General features: G+C 52.2%; 1 protein-coding gene across 1 annotated transcript in view; it reads left to right on the top strand.

The window, feature by feature from the left end:
- Positions 1 to 422: 422 nt before the first annotated feature.
- The window catches only part of LOC147095555 (class I histocompatibility antigen, F10 alpha chain-like), a 125,439-nt gene continuing 108,710 nt past the window's right edge, over positions 423 to 17,151 (top strand). The window contains exon 1 of the mRNA XM_085973660.1: positions 423 to 663. Within this exon, the coding sequence (XP_085829786.1) occupies positions 423 to 663 (241 nt within the window). The remainder of the gene's footprint in view (positions 664 to 17,151) is intronic.

Raw genomic sequence — 17,151 nt, 5'->3', positions numbered from 1 at the left:
GGACCGGGCGTGTCCCAGTTTACTGTTCCAGGTTAGAGATAGACCGGGTGTGTCCCAGGATCCTGTTCCAGGTTAGAGATAAATCGGATGTGTCCCAGGTTACTGTTCTAGGTTAGAGATCTTCTGTTTAACACTGCAACCGCTCGAATGTGTCCCAGACTCTCCCACGTGTCCCCACAGACTCCATCGGTCTTCTCAGTGACTCTGGTTCCATGTTTATTCCCTGTTCGGAGGAGCTGCAGCCATCTTATTGTGACCCAGTTTAATTGTATTAAGTTTATAACATCAGATGTTGTGATAAAATGGTGTGCTATTGGAGATTGTCATTGTGTGAATGGGCTTCAATTTGAACAGTGTTTTTAAATGTTTATTAACCTGTCCCTTTAATTGTTTATTTTACAGACACTAACTCAATTACTGTGATGTACACGGCAATCTCTGGCATTAGTGACTTTCCCGAGGTTACTAATATTGCGATGGTGAAGGGAGTTCAACTTAATTATCATGACACTGATATCCGTCGGATGATCCCCAGGCAGCAGTTCATGGCAGACGCTTTCAACGTGGAAATGTGGGAATATTTTACAGGTGTCGGGAACAGACTGTCCAACATAGCAAAGGAGAATCTGAATACGATAATGAAGGGAACAAACCAGACATCCGGTAAGATAAGCAGAATCTCCCACTGACTGCCCTGTTTAATGGATGCCAGACGGGTACCCAGCCGTAGTTATACTGCACTCTGTGACACTGGAGTGTATAGTGTATGGGCCACTGTGAATCAGGGACACAGAGACGGTTATTCCGTTCCTTCTCCCTGTTCTGATCGCGATATTTACAAAGTTCTGTCCACATTGACGAAGATCAGGAGAGGTTTGTGACAGAGCAAGTTGAGAATATGGTGAGATGGTTGAGATCATCCAGGAAAGGGGAGCTTGTTGGGCAACTCCTGGCTTCTTGTTGTGTCTCGGTGCATATTCATGTATCTGGGGGTGAGATCGGTCTTTTCCAATATTGCAGAACGGGCAATGCCAATCCAGAGGCAGTGTGAAAGAAGAATGGGACTCTCTGTGATAAATAATTCAGAGAGATCAGGAAGTGAAGACTATTAGGGACAGAGGCACTCACTCCTGGATGGAGAATGTGCGGAGACCATTCAACAGATTGTAACACTAATGAGCATGCGTGTTGGGAGGAGAGGTCGATGATCCTGCTGAAGCAACGACCTTTTAACTATGTGTACTGGTCTATGTCCAACGCTCTACTCAGCCCATCTCCCAGCACTGACCCCTGGGACACTCCACTCAGCCCATTTCCCAGGACTGACTCCTGAGACACTCCACACAGCCCATCTCCCAGCACTGACCCCTGGGACACTCCACTCAGCCAATCTCCCAGCACTGACCCCTGGGACACTCCACTCAGCCCATCTCCCAGCACTGACCCCTGGGACACTCCACACAGCCCATCTCACAGCACTGACCCCTGGGACACTCCACTCAGCCCATCTCCCAGCACTGACACATGGGACACTCCACTCAGCCCATCTCCCAGCACTGACCCCTGGGACACTCCACTCAGCCCATCTCCCAGCACTGACCCCTGGGACAATCCACTCATCCCATCTCCCAGCACTGACCCCTGGGACACTCCACTCAGTCCATCTCCCAGCACTGACCCCTGGGACACTCCAATCAGCCCATCTCCCAGCACTGACACCTGGGACACTCCACTCAGCCCATCTCCAAGCACTGACCCCTGGGACACTCCACTCAGCCCATCTCCCAGCACTGACCCCTGGGACACTCCACTCAGTCCATCTCCCAGCACTGACCCCTGGGACACTCCACTCAGCCCATCTCCCAGCACTGACCCCTGGGACACTCCACTCAGCCCATCTCCCAGCACTGACCCCTGGGACACTCCACTCAGCCCATCTCCTAGCACTGACCCCTGGGACACTCCACTCAGCCCATCTCCCAGCACTGACCCCTGGGACACTCCACTCAGCCCATCTCCCAGCACTGACCCCTGGCACACTCTACTCAGCCCATTTCCCAGGACTGACTCCTGAGACACTCCACACAGCCCATCTCCCAGCACTGACCCCTGGGACACTCCACTCAGCCCATCTCCCAGCACTGACCCCTGGGACACTCGGCTCAGCCCATCTCCCAGCACTGACCCCTGGGACACTCCACTCAGCCCATCTCCCAGCACTGACCCCTGGGACACTCCACTCAGCCCATCTCCCAGCACTGACCCCTGGGACACTCCACTCAGCCCATCTCCCAGCACTGACCCCTGGGACACTCCACACAGCCCATCTCACAGCACTGACCCCTGGGACACTCCACTCAGCCCATCTCCCAGCACTGACCCCCTGGGACACATCACTCAGCCCATCTCCCAGCACTGACCCCTGGGACACTCCACTCAGCCCATCTCCCAGCATTGACCCCTGGGACACTCCACTCCGCCCATTTCCCAGGACTGACTCCTGAGACACTCCACACAGCGCATCTCCCAGCACTGAGCCCCGGGACACTCGCCTCAGCCCATCTCCCAGCACTGACCCCTGGGACACTCCACTCAGCCCATCTCCCAGCACTGACCCCTGGGACACTCCACTCAGCCCATCTCCCAGCACTGACCCCCTGGGACACTTCACTCAGCCCATCTCCCAGCACTGACCCCCGGGACACTCCACTCAGCCCATCTCCCAGCATTGACCCCTGGGACACTCCACTCCGCCCATTTCCCAGGACTGACTCCTGAGACACTCCACACAGCGCATCTCCCAGCACTGACCCCTGGGACACTCCACTCAGCCCATCTCACAGCACTGACCCCTGGGACACTCCACTCAGCCCATCTCCCAGCACTGACCCCTGGGACACTCCACTCAGCCCATCCCCCAGCACTGACCCGTGGGACGCTCCACTCAGCCCATCTCACAGCACTGACCCCTGGGACACTCCACCCAGCCCATCTCCCAGCACTGACCCCTGGGACACTCCACTCAGCCCATCTCCCAGCACTGACCCCTGGGACACTCCACTCAGCCCATCTCCCAGCACCGACCCCTGGGACACTCCACTCAGCCCATCTCCCAGCACTGACCCCCGGGACACTCCACTAAGCCCATCTCCCAGCACTGACCCCTGGGACACTCCACTCAGCCCATCTCCCAGCACTGACCCCTGGGACACTCCACTCAGCCCATCTCCCAGCACTGACCCCCGGGACACTCCACTCCGCCCATCTCCCAGCACTGAACCCTGGGAAACTCCACTCAGCCCATCTCCCAGCACTGACCCCTGGGACACTCCACTCAGCCCATCTCCCAGCACTGACCCCCGGGACACTCCACTCAGCCCATCTCCCAGCACTGACCCCTGGGACACTCCACTCAGTCCATCTCCCAGCACTGACCCCTGGGACACTTCACTCAGCCCATCTCCCAGCACTGAACCCTGGGACACTCCACTCAGCCCATCTCCAAGCACTGAACCCTGGGACACTCCACTCAGCCCATCTCCCAGCACTGACCCCTGGGACACTCCACTCAGCCCATCTCACAGCACTGACCCCTGGGACACTCCACTCAGCCCATCTCCCAGCACTGACCCCTGGGACACTCCACTCAGCCCATCTCACAGCACTGACCCCTGGGACACTCCACTCAGCCCGTCCCCCAGCACTGACCCCCGGGACACTCCACTCAGCCCATCTCCCAGCACTGACCCCTGGGACACTCCACTCATCCCATCTCCCAGCACTGACCCCTGGGACACTCCACTCAGCCCATCTCCTAGCACTGACCCCTGGGACACTCCACTCAGCCCATCTCCCAGCACTGACCCCTGGGACACTCCACTCAGCCCATCCCCCAGCACTGACCCCCGGGACACTCCAATCAGCCCATCTGTCAGCACTGACCCCTGGGACACTCCGCTCAGCCCATCTCACAGCACTGACCCCTGGGACACTCCACTCAGCCCATCTGTCAGCACTGACCCCTGGGACACTCCGCTCAGCCAATCTCACAGCACTGACCCCAGGGACACTCCTCTCAGCCCATCTCACAGCACTGACCCCTGGGACACTCCACTCAGCCAATCTCACAGCACTGACCCCAGGGACACTCCACTCAGCCCATCTCCCAGCACTGACCCCTGGGACACTCCACTCAGCCCATCTCGCAGCACTGACCCCTGGGACACTCCTCTCAGCCCATCTCACAGCACTGACCCCTGGGACACTCCACTCAGCCCATCTCCCAGCACTGACCCCTGGGACACTCCACTCAGCCCATCTCCCAGCACTGACCCCTGGGACACTCCTCTCAGCCCATCTCACAGCACTGACCCCTGGGACACTCCACTCAGCCCATCTCCCAGCACTGACCTCTGGGACACTCCACTCAGCCCATCTCCCAGGACTGACCTCTGGGACACTCCACTCAGTCCATCTCCCAGCACTGACCCCTGGGACACTCCACTCAGCCCATCTCCCAGCACTGACCTCTGGGACACTCCACTCAGCCCATCTCCCAGCACTGACCCCTGGGACACTCCACTCAGCCCATCTCCCAGCACTGACCCCTGGGACACTCCACTCAGCCCATCTCCCAGGACTGACTCCTGGGACACTCCACTCAGCCCATCTCCCAGCACTGACCCCTGGGACACTCCACTCAGCCCATCTCCCAGCACTGACCCCTGGGACACTCCACTCAGCCCATCTCACAGCACTGACCCCTGGGACACTCCACTCAGCCCATCTCCCAGCACTGACCCCTGGGACACTCCACTCAGCCCATCTCCCAGCACTGACCCCTGGGACACTCCACTCAGCCCATCTCCCAGCACTGACTCCTGGGACACTCCACTCAGCCCATCTCCCAGCACTGACCCCTGGGACACTCCACTCAGCCCATCTCCAAGCACTGACCCCTGGGACACTCCACTCAGTGCATCTCCCAGCACTGACCTCTGGGACACTCCACTCAGCCCATCTCCCAGCACTGACCCCAGGGACACTCCACTCAGCCCATCTCCCAGCACTGACCCCTGGGACACTCCACTCAGCCCATCTCCCAGCACTGACCCCTGGGACACTCCACTCAGCCCATCTCCCAGCACTGACCCCTGGGACACTCCACTCATCCCATCTCCCAGCACTGAACCCTGGGACACTCCACTCAGCCCATCTCCCAGCACTGACCCCTGGGACACTCCACTCAGCACATCTCCCAGCACTGACCCCTGGGACACTCCACTCAGCCCATCTCCCAGCACTGACCCCTGGGACACTCCACTCAGCCCATCTCCCAGCACTGACCCCTGGGACACTCCGCTCAGCCAATCTCCCAGCATTGACCCCTGGGACACTCCACACAACCCATCTCACAGCACTGACCCCCGGGACACTCCACTCAGCCCATCTCCCAGCACTGACCCCTGGGACACTCCACACAGCCCATCTCACAGCACTGACCCCTGGGACACTCCACTCAGCCCATCTCCCAGCACTGACCCCTGGGACACTCCACTCAGCCCATCTCCCAGCACTGACCCCTGGGACACTCCACACAACCCATCTCCCAGCACTGACCCCTGGGACACTCCACTCAGCACATCTCCCAGCACTGACCGCTGGGACACTCCACTCAGCCCATCTCCCAGCACTGACCCCTGGGACACTCCACTCAGCCCATTCCCCAGCACTGACCCCTGGGACACTCCACACAGCCCATCTCCGAGCACTGACCTCTGGGACACTCCACTCATCCCATCTCCCAGCACTGACCCCTGGGACACTCCACTCAGCCCATCTCCCAGCACTGACCCCTGGGACACTCCACTCAGCCCATCTCCCAGCACTGACCCCAGGGACACTCCACTCAGCACATCTCCCAGCACTGACCCCTGGGACACTCCACTCAGCCCATTCCCCAGCACTGACCCCTGGGACACTCCACTCCGCCCATCTCCCAGCACTGGCCCCCGGGACACTCCACTCAGCCCATCTCCCAGCACCGACACCTGGGACACTCCACTCAGCCCATCTCCCAGCACTGACCCCTGGGACACTCCACTCAGCGCATTCCCCAGCACTGACCCCTGGGACACTCCACACAGCCCATCTCCGAGCACTGACCCCTGGGACACTCCACTCAGCCCATCTCACAGCACTGACCCCTGGGACACTCGGCTCAGCCCATCTCCCAGCACTGACCCCTGGGACACTCCACTCCGCCCATCTCCCAGCACTGACCCCTGGGACACTCCACTCAGCCCATCTCCCAGCACTGACCCCAGGGACACTCCACTCAGCACATCTCCGAGCACTGACCCCTGGGACACTCCACTCAGCCCATCTCACAGCACTGACCCCTGGGACACTCCACTCAGCCCATCTCCCAGCACTGACCCCTGGGACACTCCACTCAGCCCATTTACCAGCATTGATCCCTGGGACACTCCACTCAGCCCATCTCCCAGCACTGACCCCCGGGACACTCCACTCAGCACATCTCCCAGCACTGACCCCCGGGACACTCCACTCAGCCCATCTCCCAGCACTGACCCCTGGGACACTCCGCTCAGTCCATCTCCCAGCACCAACCCTCCATGTCTATCTGATTCTTCATTCCCTTTCCACTCTGATCAGACTGTGACTCTAACCCTCCATCCGCCCTGATTCTACAGCCCCTTTCCACTCTGATCAGACTGTGTCTCTAACCCTCCATTTCTATCTGATTCTACAGCCCCTTTCCCCTCTGATCAGACTGTGACTCTAACCCTCCATTTCTATCTGATTCTACAGCCCCTTTCCCCTCTGATCAGACTGTGACTCTAACCCTCCATTTCTATCTGATTCTACAGTCCCTTTCCCCTCTGATCAGACTGTGACTCTAACCCCCCATTTCTAACTGATTCTGCAGCCCCTTTCCCCTCTGATCAGACTGTGACTCTAACCCTCCATTTCGATCTGATTCTACAGTCCCTCTCCCCTCTGATCAGACCGTGACTCTAACCCCCCATTTCTAACTGATTCTGCAGCCCCTTTCCCCTCTGATCAGACTGTGACTCTAACCCTCCATTTCGATCTGATTCTACAGTCCCTTTCCCTTCTGATCAGACTGTGAATCTAACCCTCCATTTCTATCTGATTCTACAGTCCCTTTCCCCTCTGATCAGACCGTGACTCTAACCCCCCATTTCTATCTGATTCTACAGCCCCTTTCCCCTCTGATCAGACTGTGACTCTAACCCTCCATTTTTAACTGATTCTACAGCCCATTTCCCCTCTGATCAGACTGTGACTCTAACCCTCCATTTCTATCTGATTCTACAGTCCCTTTCCCCTCTGATCAGACTGTGACTCTAACCCCCCATTTCTAACTGATTCTGCAGCCCCTTTCCCCTCTGATCAGACTGTGACTCTAACCCTCCATTTCGATCTGATTCTACAGTCCCTTTCCCCTCTGATCAGACCGTGACTCTAACCCCCCATTTCTAACTGATTCTGCAGCCCCTTTCCCCTCTGATCAGACTGTGACTCTAACCCTCCATTTCGATCTGATTCCACAGTCCCTTTCCCCTCTGATCAGACTGTGACTCTAACCCTCCATTTCTACCTGATTCTACAGTCCCTTTCCCCTCTGATCAGACTGTGAATCTAACCCTCCATTTCTATCTGATTCTACAGTCCCTTTCCCCTCTGATCAGACCGTGACTCTAACCCCCCATTTCTATCTGATTCTACAGCCCCTTTCCCCTCTGATCAGACTGTGACTCTAACCCTCCATTTTTAACTGATTCTGCAGCCCCTTTCCCCTCTGATCAGACTGTGACTCTAACCCTCCATTTCTATCTGATTCTACAGTCCCTTTCCCTTCTGATCAGACTGTGACTCTAACCCCACATTTCTATCTGATTCTACAGCCCCTTTCCCCTCTGATCAGACTGTGACTCTAACCCTCCATTTCTATCTGATTCTACAGCCCCTTTCCCCTCTGATCAGACTGTGACTCTAACCCTCCATTTCTATCTGATTCTGCAATCCCTTTCCCCTCTGATCAGACTGTGACTCTAACCCTCCATTTCTATCTGATTCTGCAGTCCCTTTCCCCACTGATCAGACTGTGACTCTAACCCTCCATTTCTATCTGATTCTACAGCCCCTTTCCCCTCTGATCAGACTGTGACTCTAACCATCCATTTCTATCTGATTCTACAGCCCCTTTCCCCTCTGATCAGACTGTGACTCTAACCCTCCATTTCTATCTGATTCTACAGTCCCTTTCCCCTCTGATCAGACCGTGACTCTAACCCTCCATTTCTATCTGATTTTACAGTCCCTTTCCCCTCTGATCAGACTGTGACTCTAACCCTCCATTTCTATCTGATTCTACAGTCCCTTTCCCCTCTGATCAGACTGTGACTCTAACCCTCCATTTCTATCTGATTCTACAGTCCCTTTCCCCTCTGATCAGACTGTGACTCTAACCCTCCATTTCTATCTGATTCTACAGTCCCTTTCCCCTCTGATCAGACTGTGACTCTAATCCTCCATTTCTATCTGATTCTACAGCCCCTTTCCCCTCTGATCAGACTGTGACTCTAACCCTCCATTTCAATCTGATTCTACAGCCCCTTTCCCCTCTGATCAGACTGTGACTCTAACCCTCCATTTCTATCTGATTGTATAGCCCCTTTCCCCTCTGATCAGACTGTGACTCTAACCCCCCATTTCTATCTGATTCTACAGTCCCTTTCCCCTCTGATCAGACTGTGACTCTAACCCCCCATTTCTAACTGATTCTACAGTCCCTTTCCCCTCTGATCAGACTGTGACTCTAACCCTCCATTTCTACCTGAATCTACAGTCCCTTTCCCCTCTGATCAGACTGTGACTCTAACCCCCCATTTCTATCTGATTCTACAGTCCCTTTCCCCTCTGATCAGACTGTGACTCTAACCCTCCATTTTTAACTGATTCTACAGCCCCTTTCCCCTCTGATCAGACTGTGACTGTAACCCTCCATTTCTATCTGATTCTACAGTCCCTTTCCCCTCTGATCAGACTGTGACTCTAACCCTCCATTTCAACTGATTCTACAGTCCCTTTCCCCTCTGATCAGACTGTGACTCTAACCCTCCATTTCTATCTGATTCTACAGTCCCTTTCCCCTCTGATCAGACTGTGACTCTAACCCCCCATTTCTATCTGATTCTACAGTCCCTTTCCCCTCTGATCAGACTGTGACTCTAACCCTCCATTTCTATCTGATTCTACAGTCCCTTTCCCCTCTGATCAGACTGTGACTCTAACCCCCCATTTCTATCTGATTCTACAGTCCCTTTCCCCTCTGATCAGACTGTGACTCTAACCCTCCATTCGCCCTGATTCTACAGTCCCTTTCCCCTCTGATCAGACTGTGACTCTAACCCTCCATTTCTACCTGATTCTACAGCCCCTTTCCCCTCTGATCAGACTGTGACTCTAACCCTCCATTTCTATCTGATTCTACAGCCCCTTTCCCCTCTGATCAGACTGTGACTCTAACCCCCCATTTCTATCTGATTCTACAGTCCCTTTCCCCTTTGATCAGACTGTGACTCTAACCCCCCATTTCTATCTGATTCTACAGTCCCTTTCCCCTCTGATCAGACTGTGACTCTAACCCTCCATTTCTACCTGATTCTACAGTCCCTTTCCCCTCTGATCAGACTGTGACTCGAACCCTCCATTTCTATCTGATTCTAGTCCCTTTACCCTCTGATCAGACTGTGACTCTAACCCTCCATTTCTATCTGATTCTACAGCCCCTTTCCCCTCTGATCAGACTGTGACTCTAACCCTCCATTTCTATCTGATTCTACAGTCCCTTTCCCCTCTGATCAGACTGTGACTCTAACCCTCCATTCGCCCTGATTCTACAGCCCCTTTCCCCACTGATCAGACTGTGACTCTAACCCTCCATTTCTATCTGATTCTAGTCCCTTTACCCTCTGATCAGACTGTGACTCTAACCCTCCATTTCTATCTGATTCTACAGCCCCTTTCCCCTCTGATCAGACTGTGACTCTAACCCTCCATTTCTATCTGATTCTACAGCCCCTTTCCCCTCTGATCAGACTGTGACTCTAACCCTCCATTTCTATCTGATTCTACAGTCCCTTTCCCCTCTGATCAGACTGTGACTCTAACCCTCCATTCGCCCTGATTCTACAGCCCCTTTCCCCTCTGATCAGACTGTGACTCTAACCCTCCATTTCTATCTGATTCTACAGCCCCTTTCCCCACTCATCAGACTGTGACTCTAACCCTCCATTTCTATCTGATTCTACAGCCCCTTTCCCCTCTGATCAGACGGTGACTCTATCCCTCCATTTCTAGCTGATTCCACAGTCCCTTTCCCCTCTGATCAGACCGTGACGCTAACCCTCCATTTCTATCTGATTCTGCAGCCCCTGTCCCCTCTGATCAGACTGTGACTCTGACCCTCCATTTCTATTTGATTCTACAGTCCCTTTCCCCGCTGATCAGACTGTGACTCTCACCCTCTATTTCTATCTGATTCTACAGACCCTTTCCCCTCTGATCAGATTGTGACTCTAACCCTCCATTTCTATCTGATTCTACAGCCCCTTTCCCCTCTGATCAGACTGTGACTCTAACCATCCATTTCTATCTGATTCTACAGCCCCTTTCCCCTCTGATCAGACTGTGACTCTAACCCTCCATTTCTATCTGATTCTACAGCCCTTTTCCCCTCTGATCAGACTGTGACTCTAACCCTCCATTTCTATCTGATTCTACAGTCCCTTTCCCCTCTGATCAGACTGTGACTCTAACCCCCCATTTCTAACTGATTCTGCAGCCCCTTTCCCCTCTGATCAGACTGTGACTCTAACCCTCCATTTCTATCTGATTCTACAGTCCCTTTCCCCTCTGATCAGACCGTGACTCTAACCCTCCATTTCTACCTGATTCTACAGTCCCTTTCCCCTCTGATCAGACTGTGAATCTAACCCTCCATTTCTATCTGATTCTACAGTCCCTTTCCCCTCTGATCAGACCGTGACTCTAACCGCCCATTTCTACCTGATTCTACAGCCCCTTTCCCCTCTGATCAGACTGTGACTCTAACCCCCCATTTCTATCTGATTCTACAGTCCCTTTCCCCTCTGATCAGACTGTGACTCTAACCCTCCATTTCTACCTGAATCTACAGTCCCTTTCCCCTCTGATCAGACTGTGACTCTAACCCCCCATTTCTATCTGATTCTACAGTCCCTTTCCCCTCTGATCAGACTGTGACTCTAACCCTCCATTTTTATCTGATTCTACAGCCCCTTTCCCCTCTGATCAGACTGTGACTCTAACCCTCCATTTCTATCTGATTCTACAGCCCCTTTCCCCTCTGATCAGACTGTGACTCTAACCCTCCATTTCTATCTGATTCTACAGTCCCTTTCCCCTCTGATCAGACTGTGACTCTAACCCTCCATTCGCCCTGATTCTACAGCCCCTTTCCCGTCTGATCAGACTGTGACTCGAACCCTCCATTTCTATCTGATTCTACAGTCCCTTTCCCCACTCATCAGACTGTGACTCTAACCCTCCATTTCTATTTGATTCTACAGTCCCTTTCCCCGCTGATCAGACTGTGACTCTCACCCTCCATTTCTATCTGATTCTACAGTCCCTTTCCCCTCTGATCAGATTGTGACTCTAACCCTCCATTTCTATCTGATTCTACAGCCCCTTTCCCCTCTGATCAGACTGTGACTCTAACCCTCCATTTCTATCTGATTCTACAGCCCCTTTCCCCTCTGATCAGACTGTGACTCTAACCCTCCATTTCTAACTGATTCTACAGCCCCTTTCCCCACTGATCAGACTGTGACTCTAACCCCCCATTTCTATCTGATTCTACAGTCCCTTTCCCCTCTGATCAGACTGTGACTCTAACCCCCCATTTCTATCTGATTCTACAGTCCCTTTCCCCTCTGATCAGACTGTGACTCTAACCTCCATTTCTATCTGATTCTACAGCCCCTTTCCCCTCTGATCAGACTGTGACTCTAACCCTCCATTTCTATCTGATTCTACAGTCCCTTTCCCCTCTGATCAGACTGTGACTCTAACCCCCCCATTTCTAACTGATTCTGCAGCCCCTTTCCCCTCTGATCAGACTGTGACTCTAACCCTCCATTTCTATCTGATTCTACAGTCCCTTTCCCCTCTGATCAGACCGTGACTCTAACCCTCCATTTCTACCTGATTCTACAGTCCCTTTCCCCTCTGATCAGACTGTGAATCTAACCCTCCATTTCTATCTGATTCTACAGTCCCTTTCCCCTCTGATCAGACCGTGACTCTAACCGACCATTTCTACCTGATTCTACAGCCCCTTTCCCCTCTGATCAGACTGTGACTCTAACCCTCCATTTTTAACTGATTCTACAGCCCCTTTCCCCTCTGATCAGACAGTGACTCTAACCCTCCATTTCTATCTGATTCTACAGTCCCTTTCCCCTCTGATCAGACTCTGACTCTAACCCTCCATTTCTATCTGATTCTACAGTCCCTTTCCCCTCTGATCAGACTGTGACTCTAACGCCACATTTCTATCTGATTCTACAGCCCCTTTCCCCTCTGATCAGACTGTGACTCTAACCCTCCATTTCTACCTGATTCTACAGCCCCTTTCCCCTCTGATCAGACTGTGACTCTGACCCTCCATTTCTATCTGATTCTGCAGTCCCTTTCCCCTCTGATCAGACTGTGACTCTAACCCTCCATTTCTATCTAATTCTACAGTCCCTTTCCCCACTGATCAGACTGTGACTCTAACCCTCCATTTCTATCTGATTCTACAGTCCCTTTCCCCTCTGATCAGACTGTGACTCTAACCCTCCATTTCTATCTGATTCTACAGTCCCTTTCCCTCTGATCAGACTGTGACTCTAACCCCCCATTTCTATCTGATTCTACAGTCCCTTTCCCCTCTGATCAGATTGTGACTCTAACCCTCCATTCGCCCTGATTCTACAGTCCCTTTCCCCTCTGATCAGACTGTGACTCTAACCCTCCATTTCTACCTGATTCTACAGCCCCTTTCCCCTCTGATCAGACTGTGACTCTAACCCTCCATTTCTATCTGATTCTACAGCCCCTTTCCCCTTTGATCAGACTGTGACTCTAACCCCCCATTTCTATCTGATTCTACAGTCCCTTTCCCCTCTGATCAGACTGTGACTCTAACCCTCCATTTCTACCTGATTCTACAGTCCCTTTCCCCTCTGATCAGACTGTGACTCTAACCCTCCATTTCTATCTGATTCTAGTCCCTTTACCCTCTGATCAGACTGTGACTCTAACCCTCCATTTCTATCTGATTCTACAGCCCCTTTCCCCTCTGATCAGACTGTGACTCTAACCCTCCATTTCTATCTGATTCTACAGTCCCTTTCCCCTCTGATCAGACTGTGACTCTAACCCTCCATTCGCCTGATTCTACAGCCCCTTTCCCCACTGATCAGACTGTGACTCTAACCCTCCATTTCTATCTGATTCTAGTCCCTTTACCCTCTGATCAGACTGTGACTCTAACCCTCCATTTCTATCTGATTCTACAGCCCCTTTCCCCTCTGATCAGACTGTGACTCTAACCCTCCATTTCTATCTGATTCTACAGCCCCTTTCCCCTCTGATCAGACTGTGACTCTAACCCTCCATTTCTATCTGATTCTACAGTCCCTTTCCCCTCTGATCAGACTGTGACTCTAACCCTCCATTCGCCCTGATTCTACAGCCCCTTTCCCCTCTGATCAGACTGTGACTCTAACCCTCCATTTCTATCTGATTCTACAGCCCCTTTCCCCACTCATCAGACTGTGACTCTAACCCTCCATTTCTATCTGATTCTACAGCCCCTTTCCCCTCTGATCAGACGGTGACTCTATCCCTCCATTTCTATCTGATTCTACAGCCCCTTTCCCTCTGATCAGACTGTGACTCTAACCCTCCATTTCTATCTGATTCTACAGCCCCTTTCCCCTCTGATCAGACTGTGACTCTAACCCTCCATTTCTATCTGATTCTACAGCCCTTTTCCCCTCTGATCAGACTGTGACTCTAACCCTCCATTTCTATCTGATTCTACAGTCCCTTTCCCCTCTGATCAGACTGTGACTCTAACACCCCATTTCTAACTGATTCTGCAGCCCCTTTCCCCTCTGATCAGACTGTGACTCTAACCCTCCATTTCTATCTGATTCTACAGTCCCTTTCCCTCTGATCAGACCGTGACTCTAACCCTCCATTTCTACCTGATTCTACAGTCCCTTTCCCCTCTGATCAGACTGTGAATCTAACCCTCCATTTCTATCTGATTCTACAGTCCCTTTCCCCTCTGATCAGACCGTGACTCTAACCGCCCATTTCTACCTGATTCTACAGCCCCTTTCCCCTCTGATCAGACTGTGACTCTAACCCCCCATTTCTATCTGATTCTACAGTCCCTTTCCCCTCTGATCAGACTGTGACTCTAACCCTCCATTTCTACCTGAATCTACAGTCCCTTTCCCCTCTGATCAGACTGTGACTCTAACCCCCCATTTCTATCTGATTCTACAGTCCCTTTCCCCTCTGATCAGACTGTGACTCTAACCCTCCATTTTTATCTGATTCTACAGCCCCTTTCCCCTCTGATCAGACTGTGACTCTAACCCTCCATTTCTATCTGATTCTACAGCCCCTTTCCCCTCTGATCAGACTGTGACTCTAACCCTCCATTTCTATCTGATTCTACAGTCCCTTTCCCCTCTGATCAGACTGTGACTCTAACCCTCCATTCGCCCTGATTCTACAGCCCCTTTCCCGTCTGATCAGACTGTGACTCGAACCCTCCATTTCTATCTGATTCTACAGTCCCTTTCCCCACTCATCAGACTGTGACTCTAACCCTCCATTTCTACCTGATTCTACAGCCCCTTTCCCCTCTGATCAGACGGTGACTCTATCCCTCCATTTCTAGCTAATTCCACAGTCCCTTTCCCCTCTGATCAGACCGTGACGCTAACCCTCCATTTCTATCTGATTCTGCAGCCCCTGTCCCCTCTGATCAGACTGTGACTCTGACCCTCCATTTCTATTTGATTCTACAGTCCCTTTCCCCGCTGATCAGACTGTGACTCTCACCCTCCATTTCTATCTGATTCTACAGTCCCTTTCCCCTCTGATCAGATTGTGACTCTAACCCTCCATTTCTATCTGATTCTACAGCCCCTTTCCCCTCTGATCAGACTGTGACTCTAACCCTCCATTTCTATCTGATTCTACAGCCCCTTTCCCCTCTGATCAGACTGTGACTCTAACCCTCCATTTATAACTGATTCTACAGCCCCTTTCCCCACTGATCAGACTGTGACTCTAACCCCCATTTCTATCTGATTCTACAGTCCCTTTCCCCTCTGATCAGACTGTGACTCTAACCCCCCATTTCTATCTGATTCTACAGTCCCTTTCCCCTCTGATCAGACTGTGACTCTAACCCTCCATTTCTATCTGATTCTACAGCCCCTTTCCCCTCTGATCAGACTGTGACTCTAACCCTCCATTTCTATCTGATTCTACAGTCCCTTTCCCCTCTGATCAGACTGTGACTCTAACCCCCCATTTCTAACTGATTCTGCAGCCCCTTTCCCCTCTGATCAGACTGTGACTCTAACCCTCCATTTCTATCTGATTCTACAGTCCCTTTCCCCTCTGATCAGACCGTGACTCTAACCCTCCATTTCTACCTGATTCTACAGTCCCTTTCCCTCTGATCAGACTGTGAATCTAACCCTCCATTTCTATCTGATTCTACAGTCCCTTTCCCCTCTGATCAGACCGTGACTCTAACCGACCATTTCTACCTGATTCTACAGCCCCTTTCCCCTCTGATCAGACTGTGACTCTAACCCTCCATTTTTAACTGATTCTACAGCCCCTTTCCCCTCTGATCAGACAGTGACTCTAACCCTCCATTTCTATCTGATTTTACAGTCCCTTTCCCCTCTGATCAGACTCTGACTCTAACCCTCCATTTCTATCTGATTCTACAGTCCCTTTCCCCTCTGATCAGACTGTGACTCTAACGCCACATTTCTATCTGATTCTACAGCCCCTTTCCCCTCTGATCAGACTGTGACTCTAACCCTCCATTTCTACCTGATTCTACAGCCCCTTTCCCCTCTGATCAGACTGTGACTCTGACCCTCCATTTCTATCTGATTCTGCAGTCCCTTTCCCTCTGATCAGACTGTGACTCTAACCCTCCATTTCTATCTGATTCTACAGTCCCTTTCCCCACTGATCAGACTGTGACTCTAACCCTCCATTTCTATCTGATTCTACAGTCCCTTTCCCCTCTGATCAGACTGTGACTCTAACCCTCCATTTCTATCTGATTCTACAGTCCCTTTCCCCTCTGATCAGACTGTGACTCTAACCCCCCATTTCTATCTGATTCTACAGTCCCTTTCCCCTCTGATCAGATTGTGACTCTAACCCTCCATTCGCCCTGATTCTACAGTCCCTTTCCCCTCTGATCAGACTGTGACTCTAACCCTCCATTTCTACCTGATTCTACAGCCCCTTTCCCTCTGATCAGACTGTGACTCTAACCCTCCATTTCTATCTGATTCTACAGCCCCTTTCCCCTTTGATCAGACTGTGACTCTAACCCCCCATTTCTATCTGATTCTACAGTCCCTTTCCCCTCTGATCAGACTGTGACTCTAACCCTCCATTTCTACCTGATTCTACAGTCCCTTTCCCTCTGATCAGACTGTGACTCTAACCCTCCATTTCTATCTGATTCTAGTCCCTTTACCCTCTGATCAGACTGTGACTCTAACCCTCCATTTCTATCTGATTCTACAGCCCCTTTCCCTCTGATCAGACTGTGACTCTAACCCTCCATTTCTATCTGATTCTACAGCCCCTTTCCCCTCTGATCAGACTGTGACTCTAACCCTCCATTCGCCCTGATTCTACAGCCCCTTTCCCCACTGATCAGACTGTGACTCTAACCCTCCATTTCTATCTGATTCTAGTCCTTTACCCTCTGATCAGACTGTG

The sequence above is a fragment of the Somniosus microcephalus genome, unplaced genomic scaffold, assembly GCF_052327205.1.
Source record: "Somniosus microcephalus isolate GS21.2 unplaced genomic scaffold, FLI_Smic_1.0 unresolved_chr1, whole genome shotgun sequence".
NCBI classification, from domain to species: domain Eukaryota; kingdom Metazoa; phylum Chordata; class Chondrichthyes; order Squaliformes; family Somniosidae; genus Somniosus; species Somniosus microcephalus.
This window is presented reverse-complemented; position numbering and strand designations above follow the sequence as displayed.